The sequence below is a fragment of the Cricetulus griseus genome, chromosome 3, assembly GCF_003668045.3.
Source record: "Cricetulus griseus strain 17A/GY chromosome 3, alternate assembly CriGri-PICRH-1.0, whole genome shotgun sequence".
In the NCBI taxonomy this organism is placed as follows: Eukaryota; Metazoa; Chordata; class Mammalia; order Rodentia; family Cricetidae; genus Cricetulus; species Cricetulus griseus.
The window spans coordinates 223841855-223854539 of NC_048596.1; the positions used below are offsets into that span (position 1 = coordinate 223841855).

General features: G+C 36.7%; 1 protein-coding gene across 4 annotated transcripts in view; it reads right to left on the bottom strand.

Moving 5' to 3' along the window:
- Positions 1-12685, bottom strand: part of Celf2 (CUGBP Elav-like family member 2) — a 166782-nt gene that overhangs the window by 103817 nt on the left and 50280 nt on the right. For all 4 annotated transcript variants that reach the window (XM_035442834.1, XM_035442836.1, XM_035442835.1 and 1 more), the window contains one exon: positions 8173-8255. In XM_035442834.1, coding sequence (XP_035298725.1) covers positions 8173-8255 — 83 coding nt within the window. The remainder of the gene's footprint in view (positions 1-8172; positions 8256-12685) is intronic.

Consider the following 12685-nt stretch of genomic DNA (forward strand, 5'->3'; position numbering starts at 1 on the left):
ATACCCCCAAAACATTTCTAGAAAGGATAGTAGAAAGTAACCCACAAACCTACTTACAAACAGAGATGACTCACTTATCCTTTTTAATGGGACAAGAATCAAACAGATAAAAAGTTCACTAATAATCCTAAAACCTTATTAGGTTAAGCATCCTTTCAACTTAATCTAACCAAAGGTTGTAGACAAGGAATTAAGCTGACTTGACAGCATTCATCTGCTTCCTCTTTCTTTTTGCTCCTTGATGGAAAAATTATGAGTGCTAAGCTACCTGTAGGTTCTTAGAAGGGAAAGGAAAGCAGGTACCTAGAGAATTAGTGGATAGTAAAGTTCTGTGTGATCCAGATTTTCTATATAAAGTACTCTCCAAATACTGAAGGAAGTAAAGTCAGAGAGATGTAGACTTTTTTTCCTTCGCTAAATAGGACATGACTACAGACAAGGTATAGAAGGCAGAATATAATTATGTAAGACTGGAAAAGACTCCTTTAAGAATCCTTTAGTCCAACACTTTGATTCTGCAGGTAAAGAAGAAAGCAATTTCGAATGTGTTACAGTGCTTGCAGAGGAAGGGATGGCAGTAGGCATATGTGTGATGAGTCCTCATGGGAATCAATGATAGGAACAATGAAGAAGATAACAGAGTATTTGCCATACTGTCCTTTTTTTGCAATCTCTCACACATATTGTTCACTGTTTTTCTTTCCATTCCAATGACTGTGACAGCTGTAATGGCATTTTGAAATGCTATTTGATTATGAAAACAACTTTAGTAGTGTATGTCATAATACTAATGAGACTTCCTGAGCACCTGTGTACAGTGCCATTCCACTGAAAGCAAGCACAAAAATACATGAAACTCTTTTCTCTGTTTCTCCTCTTAAGTGACAAATGACTTCTTTTGTACTAAGAAGACTGGCCTGAGCAGTGGGGTTCTCTGTCTTCTTTTGACCAGGCTCTTCCATTCTCTATTTTTTGGTGGATAAGGGAAAACTTTGGAGTTTACAGGAGAACATTCTTCACACTTAGTCATGTCATACACTTTTATTTTGGGAGCCTCATGAAGCTATGAACTGATCGGCCTGCTTCAAGTGAACATAAGTCTTCTAAGCCTACACAGTTACCAATGAAGGACTAATGCCCTGCCCCTATGCAGGTGATGAATTCTTATGGAAATCTCATACTACAATAACAGTGTTTGAACAATTATTTGGTTTTATTTAAAAATTTCTATCTTTGACCATTAAAACTCATATTTGTCTCTTTCTTTGCAATTCCATGGAGACCTTTAATCAAATTCATAGATAACTTCCTCTCTGATTTTCTTTTCAAGTTTTATCAATCTTTTGGGATCTAAGGTCTTAAAAGTGAACTTAGCATTGCAAGTTTCCTATTGAGCAATTGTAGAAAAATGGTGATATTTGAAATCTATTACTTTATTTTGCCAGTGTGTCACTCTCTCAAATGTCATAAATAATCAAATCATAGTCCTTTTTAAAGAATAACAAAGAGCAATTTTGAAAAGCTGATCAGGAAGCAGTGCCAGGGCATTTATACAAATTTTCTCATAAAGCCTCACAAGAATCCATTATTCAGGCATGTCACCAAGACTGTTTGCTATATAAAACAGAAAAACCTTCTACAGAATTCTGTTTTATTTTTATTTTTCAATTTTTTAAAAAGATTGTGTAGCTGGATCTCTACTTTTATCCGGTGCTAGCATTTTCAACTTTTTATCACTAAGGAATTCTCATTAATTTTCTCTTGTACATTTCCTTGACTAGGCCACGTTTGAAAAGTACCTTGATTTTCATTTCATTTAATCAGAGACAACACAGCACCTTCCAGTCAAAGCTTCTACAAGTTGATAGACTGCCAGGCCAAAACAAACATCCTGCTATTCAGTTAGCAAGCAAAGCTTTACAGTGGGTGGGATTGATGGGGGAATGTCATTATGTACCTATGTTTCTCTTATTGGTTGGTGAATAAAACACTATTTGGCCAATAGAGGCAGGAAGATAGGCGGGACTAGGAGATGAGGAGTATTCTGGGAAAGGTAGGCAGAGAGGCACGGAGAAGGGATGTCATGAAGCCGCCAAAGGAGAAACAGGTCCAGACATTCTCTGGTAAGCCAAGACCAGGTGAAAATACATAGATTAGTAGTTGTGGGTTAATAATTAAGAGAGACCTAGCCACTAATAAGCCCTAGCCATTGGCCAACAATTTTATGATTAATATGCCTCTGTGTGCTTATTTGGGGCTGAAAAGTGGCTGTGGGACCAGGCGGGAAAGAAAACTCCAGCAACATGAGATAAATAATTACCTATAGTCTTTAAAATTTCATTTATTTATTTTTTATTATGTGTATAAATGTTTTGCCTGCATATATATATATATATCTGTGTGTCTAGTGCTTACAGAGGTGAGAAGAGGGCACTGGATCCCCTGGAGTTGTAGCTACAGACAGTTGTGAGGCACCTGTGACTACTGAGAATAGAACCCTGTCCTCAGGAGTTGCTGTGGTCATGGTGTCTTCTCACAGCAATAGAAACTACAGAAGGAAAACAAAAATGGATGTTCAGGTTTACACATTCTATAGAAAGTATACTTTCTGTTCTGGGTGGTTGCCTAGAAGAGTTCACACCTATAGAAGCTACCAAGTAGAAACAATGACTTTTAAGGTATCTTTGTCTCCAGATTCCAGGAGCTTCACAGGTAACATGCCATTTAGTTACCAAGTCTTCTGTTAAGGTGAAAGGCAGGGATCATCACTATTTAATAGCAGTATTCAACTATTCTTTTACAATGTACAATGCAACAGCCAAGACTTTCATTGAAATGTAAGACTTATTATTGTACAGAGGAGCTGAGTCAATGGATGAGACCTAAAAAAGGTGACTATAGTGAAGTAATTAAGAATATGTTGGCAGGCAAACTAAGAGTATAAGACTTACATGTTATCTTTCTGCATTTACATGACTGAACTGTGTAGGGGGAAATTCTGTTTGGAGGTACCCCTACAGAACTGCATACACCTCTTTATAGCTGCATAAAGATGTACATGGATAGATTTGTATATGTAGAATGAACCAGATCACTATTCCCATATATATGCACTAACATAAATCTATATTCATCTTGTGTTAGAATATTTACAATACAGGCAGAAATATCTTTCTTTTAAAAGCAAAACTTGACTACTTTGGAAATACTGGAATAAATTAGATTAGCTTGTTATTTAGAAATTAAATTTCCTATACCTATTTATTGAAAATTACTTAGTGTAAACATGGTGCAATCATTTTCTTCTTGGTGATTCAGTTATAAAGGGCAATAGTACTACTTTATATTTATATTCCTTAGTATCCAGAAAAGTACTGGGAAAACAATAAAAAGTTACTAAGTATTTGCTGAATTAATGAATGCATATTTTATATTTCACATGGCACACAATTTTGGAGATGCAAACCTACTTATATATATGTTTTCATTATTTTTTCATAAATATATAAAGGACACCTGAGAAGAAATTTACTCAAGTTGATCTAGTTAAGTGTTAATTCAAATAACATGAATTTTTTGGGGGGGGTTATACATGATATGAGGATATAAGAGTTGAGACATTTTATGACAAAAATAATGATGATGATAAAGGTAAAATCATAATCATGTCTCTGAGAACAAGGACATTAAACACACATTAATATTTAGGAGAAGTACCTCAATGAAATGAGTGACTCAAAATATATTACAATGGGCAAAACTGAATTTGGTCCCAGGGAGAGCCCAGTTGTTCTGCAGAAAAGAGTAACTCTAGCATTCTACTGTTAAGGACATGAAAACAATTCTATAGATAGCTTAGTCAATTCCATTTGGAAGGAAGGTACCTACCCACAAGGGTAAATTATTTCCTACAGGGCATCCAGGAAAGGGCCCATTCTTGTCATGTGGGTGAACATACGTGTCCCAGGAGACTATTTTACTTTCAGCTTCTTCCTACTGTATCAGGATAATTTGTTTTTATAACTCAAATATATATGTAGTTGTTGCTCACCCTGTATGTGTTATTACAAAACACCTTTCAGTATGCCTCTGCTAAAATGGAGTGCTCTAAACAAATGTTCTCGTAGGGCAATATCTCCTTAATATAAACTGCATTTAATAAAATTGGTAGTGATTCTAAAAAGAAAAGGATAAGGCATATTCATAAAAATGACTGAAAGCAATTTATGATTAATATTTTACAAGACATTTAGATTTCGGATTCTTCTTTGCTGCTAAGGTTTAAGAGCTTTCTCAAAATTGTATTCTATGTTATTACATCCTTAATTAAATTAATTTATACAGAGAATTCTCTACTGAACCACTGTAGATTTCAATCCAAAAGTCTTATTGCCATAGACAGTGTGTGTTAAGACCTTGAGAACAGTAGTACATGGCAGTGTTATCACTGGCATGAGAATATTTGACTCTAACATCTGATCACTAAAAGGTGTTAGAAGTTTTTCTATGCCTCAGATTTCTTTATTTTTAGTTTTTAATTGAACTAAATAAACTAGATTAGTGAAAACAAAAGTACAGCATCCAGGTTGCCATCATAAGAATATCCTCTCTGAAATACACAGTGGTAGACACTGACATTTCTTCTGAATGACACTGCCCTGCTTCCTAGTTGTAGCTGCTTGAAAGGAGACTATGGCTGAGAGTGGTTACACAAACCTGTAATTCAAGCACTGGGAGGCTAAGGCAAGTTTGAGACCAGTCTGGGCTGTGCCATTTTTTTGCCTCAACAAAGAAAAAAAGGACACTATCTTTTTGTTGTTGTTTTTTATTTTTGAGATTGTAATTTAATCATAATGTTTCCCCCATCCCCTTCCTCCCCCGCCAAGGCTCTTATAGAAACCTCTGAAGGGACTCTAGTCTTCACCTTTCTGTCTTTCGAAAACTGTTAGATTACATTCCTAAAGTTAGCCACTAAGGTCTATTTATTCCCTTATTTGGCTGCTTCCTCCTCCTGAGACTGACTATCAAGGTCCAGTTATCAAAGTATTGAAGTCCAGAAATAAAAGCCCCCTTTAGTTCACCTAATTAACATACACAATTAAAGTCAAACAACTCATCCTAACAAGGTTTACCTTTATAAATCATAATTTGCCTTTGGGCCACATCTGTCTCCTCTTTATTCAGAGGCAGTTCTTTGTTAACCCCCTCCTGGACAAATGCCTCTTCTTACTTTTCCTTGTTCCTTTCCCCTTCTCCCTCATCCTCTATCTCCTGTCGTTGTCATTTATTTCCTTCTCCTTTGTGCTGAGAACTTGGGTCTTGTGGGTCCTGAGCTGATACCATTCCCTGCTCTCCTTGGGACATTATGATTTTAAAAATTATGATAGATATATTCTCTGTGTGTATGGTATTGAGAATTGAACCAGAAGCTCTGCACATAATGAGGCTAGAACTCTGCAACTGGGATATACTGTATTCTTATCATGAAAAGAGACAATTCTTTAGACCTAGAATGTCACACCTTGAGATAGGAGGCAATCCAAGTTTTCCTAAGAACATAAATGGCTTAGGAATAGAAAAGTCAATCAAAATTGCTGCAGGAAATACAATGGCTTATTATATATCCTAGCCTGTGCACACAGGGCTACAATATTCTCCATCAGACTATAAGAGTACTACTTACCGAGGATCTCAAGTGTGTGTGTGTGTGTGTGTGTGTGTGTGTGTGTGTGTGTGTGTAAAAATTCCATAGTGTGTCAGAAGTAGAACAGCACTAAAGTACAGATCAAGTATGTATTGTTTACTGTCCTTTAACTAGACCAAGTAGAAGATGCCTTGTCAGTATTGATCCTTGCTATTTCCTATATAGTACCGGGAAAGAGTAACTACTTGTGATTTATTAACCTCATGAAGTATTAGCAATAAATGAACACTGTAAATTAATCTGCTGCTTCAGCATTAAGTAACCCCTTCTAGAAGAGCAACGGATCAAATGGAAAAAAACAATTTAGACCCATTCTTTCCTCTCAGGGTGGAGTTTCAGGATTAGCTTCCTTTGTTTCTACTACTCTATTTCTAGGGGTTTGTGTTGACCATGGAGATACAAAATCTAGGGGTTTTCTTAGTTACACATTTCTCAGAACAGGCCTAAGATATACATCTTGGGTTACCAGGTCCCCAACTCTTTACCTCAGTCACATCCTACTTAATGAAAAGGAGGGTGCTTCAAAGTTCAAAGAGCAGACACATCAAACTGCCTGACAGATAGTCCTATTGGTTTTTTCCCTCCTGTACTAACCAAGTTCTTTGTTTCCTTCAAGATGGGAAACTGGTACTTCAGACCAAAAGAAAACCCCGGACATCAGTCAAGTTCTACTGTATGATAAAATTTCCTTAGGATACAAAACATGAACTGTACAAGAAAGAAAGAAAAATGTACTATTTGAGCTTGTTATAAATTGAAAGTTTTGGACACGTTAGAAAAGAGACAGCAAGTAACAGACTTTATCCACAGGAAAATGATTACAACCAGAAAATATTTAAAGTGTCAGCAGATGATATGCTTTTCTTTGTCCCTTTTATTTTTATTCACAAAGAAACTAAAGGCATATGGCAAAGTGCATCATTAATGTCTTATTAATTTTATAATACGAAGGCAACCAGTTAAAATAGTCATGCTACAACTTTAAATAACTGAACTTACCAGGTATTTAATGAGAGATTTAGCACAGCAGGGTTTCTGCTAAATTAAGTCATGACTTCACATCACAGTGGGAAAACAGGTGTATATTGGTTTAGAATTATGGAAATGTTGACTAATTCTAAGGCTTGTAATCAAACAGCAAGGCACCCTGTAATATTTTTCTCTAAGAATATGCATTAATCTTTTATGTCTGGTCCCATTTCTTCCTGTTTACCAAAGGCTCACAACTGAAAGGCAACTGCTTTCATGTCTTCCCTGCAGCTGTTAAGAGTGATGTTTTTAAGACACAGCTACACATAAATGCAAGTTGTGAGATTCTATCCCCAATGACTACAAGTGAAAAGGCAAATGTAGCAAGTAACTTTAAATCTTACTAATCACATCTGACTTCTCAAATTTTTGTTTAACCTACTTCAAGTAACTCAGTCTAATCATCTTTCTACTATAGACATGTTTTTCAGTGGGCCTAACATGAATTACACAAATTCTATCTTTTGGGGTGGCAGAAGGAAAAACACATATGTGTGACCCTGTCAGTATGTGATGCACATGGTTTGCATATGTGTAAAGGGACAGATAAGTAAACAAACACTAAAATTATACCCTGAAATGCCAGGAGCATTTTGTCCTTCTTTTCTCCTCACCAAAACATGTTTCAATAAAATCATGGTACTTGGAGTGTTTACCACAGGTCCTTTATTATAACAAACACGTATCATTATGATATTGAATTAACTCACCACTGACATTTCAGTAAATGGAGAAAATAGACCATATAAACAGTAAAGGACAATTTGTACTACTGTGCAATGTATAAAAATCCCACAAAAATATGATAAACCTTGACAAAGATGTCATAAGCAACATCAGTTCATTTCTAATAACTGTACTAATCATCAGCTATAACTAGGAAGGAAATAAAAAACAGGCACTGTAAGCTTTCCATTTTCTGTTCTACACCAACATGAAGGCACACATTTGGCATTAAAACATTGACTTTGTTAACCACCACTGACTGTTTAGAAGTCATTAGAAGCTTTAATATTATGTCTATACAGAGCACATTCTGTCCTTTCAAATGAAAATCTAAAGAATAGATTTGAAAAGGGGACCCTGGAGAGTAAAAGCTTTTCCTTTTCCATTTGCTTTCCTTGTGTGTGTGGGTTCCCACCACCTTTAAAATCTTAACCCACCCCATACTCTTTGGCAGCTGCTGTACCCAGTAGGATCACTCTGATTTCCAAACCAGGAGACATGCTATTTGAGATTTCTTCCCATCAGTGTTAATGCAAGCCTTCTTTGTGGGCTGGCTGGCTAGTCTGGTGACCGCAGGGGACAGAAGGGTCAGAACATACTCTTCAAAGGACCAAAGCCATTTTTGGCACTAAGAACCCATAACTAGAACCTTTAGTTGAAAGGACCATTTTCAAGCAATAAAGTGATTTTGGTACAAAAGTAAACCGACTCACCCCAGGTAAAGTTTTAATATTGTGCAGTGCATTCTGGGCCTCAAGTGCAGCTTTTCTTGTATAAAATGTTACGAAACAACAACCTACAGAGAGAAATGAAAAGGTTTTAGAAATTTCTGTGACGGCTTTGCTTAGATATAATGGAGACTGTGGTGAACAAATAATCTACTTAAAAGGATGCACAATTTAAAAATAATAAAGCACATGAGAGCAGTAATAACAACATTTCAAGCATTTACACAGTGCCTTTCATCCTAAATCATATTTATTAGCTTTACCTGCATTGGAGACCAATTCATAGGCTCCTTGGGATACAGCTATTTAGAAATGGAAGTAGGAGGTAGAAGAAGGAGGGCAAGGTGTTAATGCAACTTGGACCATGGCAACTACAATAAAGAGAAGTACTTAACCACAGTAACATTTGCATAAACATATTATCTATAATTTTCTTAGAGTATCTCTAGAATGTCACACTTATAAAACACTTTCTAAGCTTAAAGGTTTAGAAATCTGGATAGATAGGAAGGTTCTGAAAAGCTGGGATAGTGCCTTACGTTATCTTATAAAGCCAAGTTCTGTGCATAGGACCATTCAATCCTTGTTTGCTACAAAATGATTAGCTAATTTTAACCAATTTAACATTAACTTGAGCCAGGCTCAAGTTAATGGTGGTGAAAACCTTTAATCACAGCATTCAGGAGACAGAGACAGGTAGATCTCTGAGTTTGAGTCAGCCTGGTCTACAAAGAGAGTTCTAGGATAGCCAGGGCTACCCAGAGAAACCCTGTCTCAAAACAAAAACAAAAACACTTCCAATATGAAGGGGCATACACCCTAATAGATGTGAGCTGAATTTAGCTCATGTAATAAATAATGGCTGTGGCACATTTCTGGGTTCCTCATTTCTAAGAACTGATAGAAACCCAGGCCAAAAATCCCTCCAAAGCAGGCCAGAAGATACCTCTTTCAAACCAATTTTCTCTACCATTCTCAGACCATTACTACAATGACCTGAAGGCTTGCTTGTCCCTTTCATCAACTTACAAAGAAACTGGTTAACATCAACAATCTGTTAATCACCATAAAATTTCTAGGCATAATCATCTTGGGAAGAAGAAATATACAAAAACTTCACAAACTGCCAGACAAGACTACATTGTGAGACCCTGTCTCAAAACTAAATAACACTCCCAAATAAACAAAAAAGCTACCCCCAAAAGCCTTTATAAATTTATTTATGAGTTAATTATATGCTCAGACTGCAGCATGAGGGAGATTAGAGGACAACTTAAAGGAATTAATTCTCTATTACATGAATCCCAGAGACTGAACAAACTCAGATGGTTGGGTTTGGCTGCATATGCCTTTACCTAATGAGTCGTCTTGCTGCCCCAACTTTACAACTATGAAGAGAAAAGATTCTATCTTTGACCTGGGCTGTCTGATAAGCTTGAGATTGTTACAATCCAGAATTGAACGTTTAGGCTAGATTCCATAGCCATATCTCCTGCAGCACTGTCTGGGATGGAGAATTAACAAGTCTGTGCTGTGGTGTAGTAACATCCTTTCATTTTGTAATTTAGGTTCCAATTGGTACCTGGCTCCTCCAAGGTCCCTAACATGTATGCTATGCTGAACTAAATTATGTGAAGTGAAACTTCTTACCACTCCTAAAAGGCTATAAAGGTCAGACTTTGTTCTGGGGATTGGTCTGAAACTTCTCAAGGGCTTTGATCTGGAGATTAAGGCTGGTCTGTGAAGTGGCTTCTCTGGCTTCTCCCCCACAATCCCTCTCATGGTCTCTAGGATTCTTTCTCTCCCTATTCTCTCATTCTCAAGCTCAAAGAAGTTCTTCTCTGGATTCTAGTGGAAAGTCTCTCTCCTTTCTTCTCCTTCCCTCTAAAGTGCTATCATGTTTAGATATATCCATATATTGTCTTTTTGTCTAATGCCTTTCTACTTCCATGCCTACTTATGGCCTTGGGGACCTCACATTGTAATAAACCTCACTGATGGCCTTTGTGGACTAACTGCAAGGTTCTGGGCCAGCTGAGGCAACATAGTGAGACTATCTCAAAACAAACAAACAAACAAACAAAACTAAAACCAAATGAACAAAAACCAAAACAAAGTTCAGGGTCAAAAATTAAAATTTAGAGCCAAGAATATATAGATTAGCCTAAAGAATGGAGAAATGATGGGATTAAAAATGATGAACTCAGCAGAAATAACATCAAACACAGATGCTATAGATAAGAGAATCACATGTTCTTCCACACTGCGACTACTTGAAGAGTCCTGACCCAACAACATAGTCATCTCAGGATTAAAGAAGCTCTATCACTTTGGACATCCAAACAAAATCACTGCCATTCCTTACTCCTTGGGAGCCATTGAGATCTAAGCATTCCATTTGCCAGCTATGAAGAAGGAGGTATGTGACTGTTTTAGACATTTGTGTTTTAGTGTGAATTTGGCTGATTTTTTCCATGTTGAAAAATTTTCCTTTGGTGAACAGAAGTCAGGTGGCTTGTGTTTTTCTTTTTTAAAATATTTCTAAGAAAATTTTGAGGTTGACATTTTTGGTGGTTTGAAAGAAAATGGCCCTCAAAGGGAGTGACACTATTAGGAGGTGTGGCCTTATTAAAGGAAGTGTGTCACTGTGGGGGTGTCCTTTCAGGTCACTTTTGCTCAAGCTTCCCTCAGTGTGATGTTCAATTGACTTCCTGTTGCCTATACTATGTAGGACTCTCTGCTATTCCTGCAGCACTACTTCTGCTTGCATGCTGCTGTGCTCCCCATCATGATGATAATGGATTAGACCTCTGAAACTGTAAGCGAGTTCCAGTTAAATGTTTCCTTTATAAGAGTTGCCATGGTCATGGTGTTTCTTCACAGTAATAGAAACCCTAAGATAGCATTTGAGCAGTTATGGGATACTAGGCGTAGAAGGGAAAGGGATGAAGGTAGCTGTGAGAAAATGGGAAGCTATCCCAAATCTCCCATTCTTTCTAAGTTATCTAAGGTCCATCCACTCTATCTGAGCAGTCACTATGGTGAAACCAAGGACAGATCACTATGCATTCTTTTAAAATATACATAGCTCATTAATGCTTTTATTGTACATCAATTTAAACATGGTCTCTTTACGATTATACCAAGATAAGCTCTGTTTTTACTATAATACCATAGAAGAATATCTGGAAGACATGGGTAACATACTTCTTTCATTTGCTGAACCCAGTGGCTCAGTTCCAGTAGTGCCATTTTAGCAAGTAAATTTGGAGATTTTTAGGTAATTCAAAAAGTCATCCCACCTCCAAGTGGATACAGTTTCTTACCATAGCTCATTAATGGTCCAGACTATATTTGTGTCCTTAATCACAGCCTCAGTTGGGTACTCTCACAACAAACAAATCTTAGTAATGTGGGAGGGGTGTCACAGGACAGGCAATAAAACTAGGGATATTATCCTATATTTTCTTTTGGTTTCATAGTTTTGTTCTTGGATTACTTAGGAAAAAATATTTTTTGTATCTTAGTTCTTTTTTATCACTCTAAATTGGTAAAGGAAAATTTGTTAAATTTTTAAAAATTTAAACTCTTTTTTCATTTATTATGCTAAAAGTGACTTGCGTTTCATTTCACACACATGAAAACTATTTATTGTCTTAAAATTTGTAGAGTAAATATAGACATCCACATTTAAGGAGTCACCACAGTTGCAGAATTTAGTGCTTCCCTCCCAGTGGGACTTTGATTTGTATACTTCCAGAATTAGAATATATTTAAAGACTGTTGAGTACTCTTTTAGTTTACTATGGACTTTTTTTTACCTACCTATGTCCTAATATTAATTTAAAATATTAGAGTGATTGATCAGTAGAGAGTATCTCAGAAAAGAAAGAGAAAAATATAATATTCTCTTACTATTTAAATAATTTTGGCAAAGACAAGGGGAAAACTATAGATTTCAGATAACCCATGAAGGCTTAAACAAGCATAAAACTGTCTTTTTTGCTGGGCCTAACTGTAAGTACAGCTGGTAAGGGACCCACCCATTCTTAGATTTCCCCACGCCAGCTGTAACTCATGTCTGAAGTGTACTCAATTCATTTTGAGGTCAGATGTAATACCATATGGCTCAGGCACCAAATTCAAGGGCCAAGCCTCCCTCCTTCTGTATGTTCTGCTTCAATACCAGTTTTTCAAGGTGGATGGTTAAACACCTCCAATAGCTAGATGCTCTTCCATGATCAGTGGCTGCAACACATAACAGGGGGTTAGACCTCTCGTGGCAGTGTTCATTCCTAGAACTCCTCTTCCATGCGGTATCAAGAAAAGCCTTGATCTCCTTCAAAGAAGAGCAACAAGTATCTCAGGGACTCTGAAGATCACCAGAGATGTATGTAGTCTGAGCCATGTGTTTCAACAAGCCCCAGCTCTTCTATTTCTGCTCTATACTGGCATTTTTTGAGGCTTCATATTTTTCTAATTTGCTCACTTGACAGTG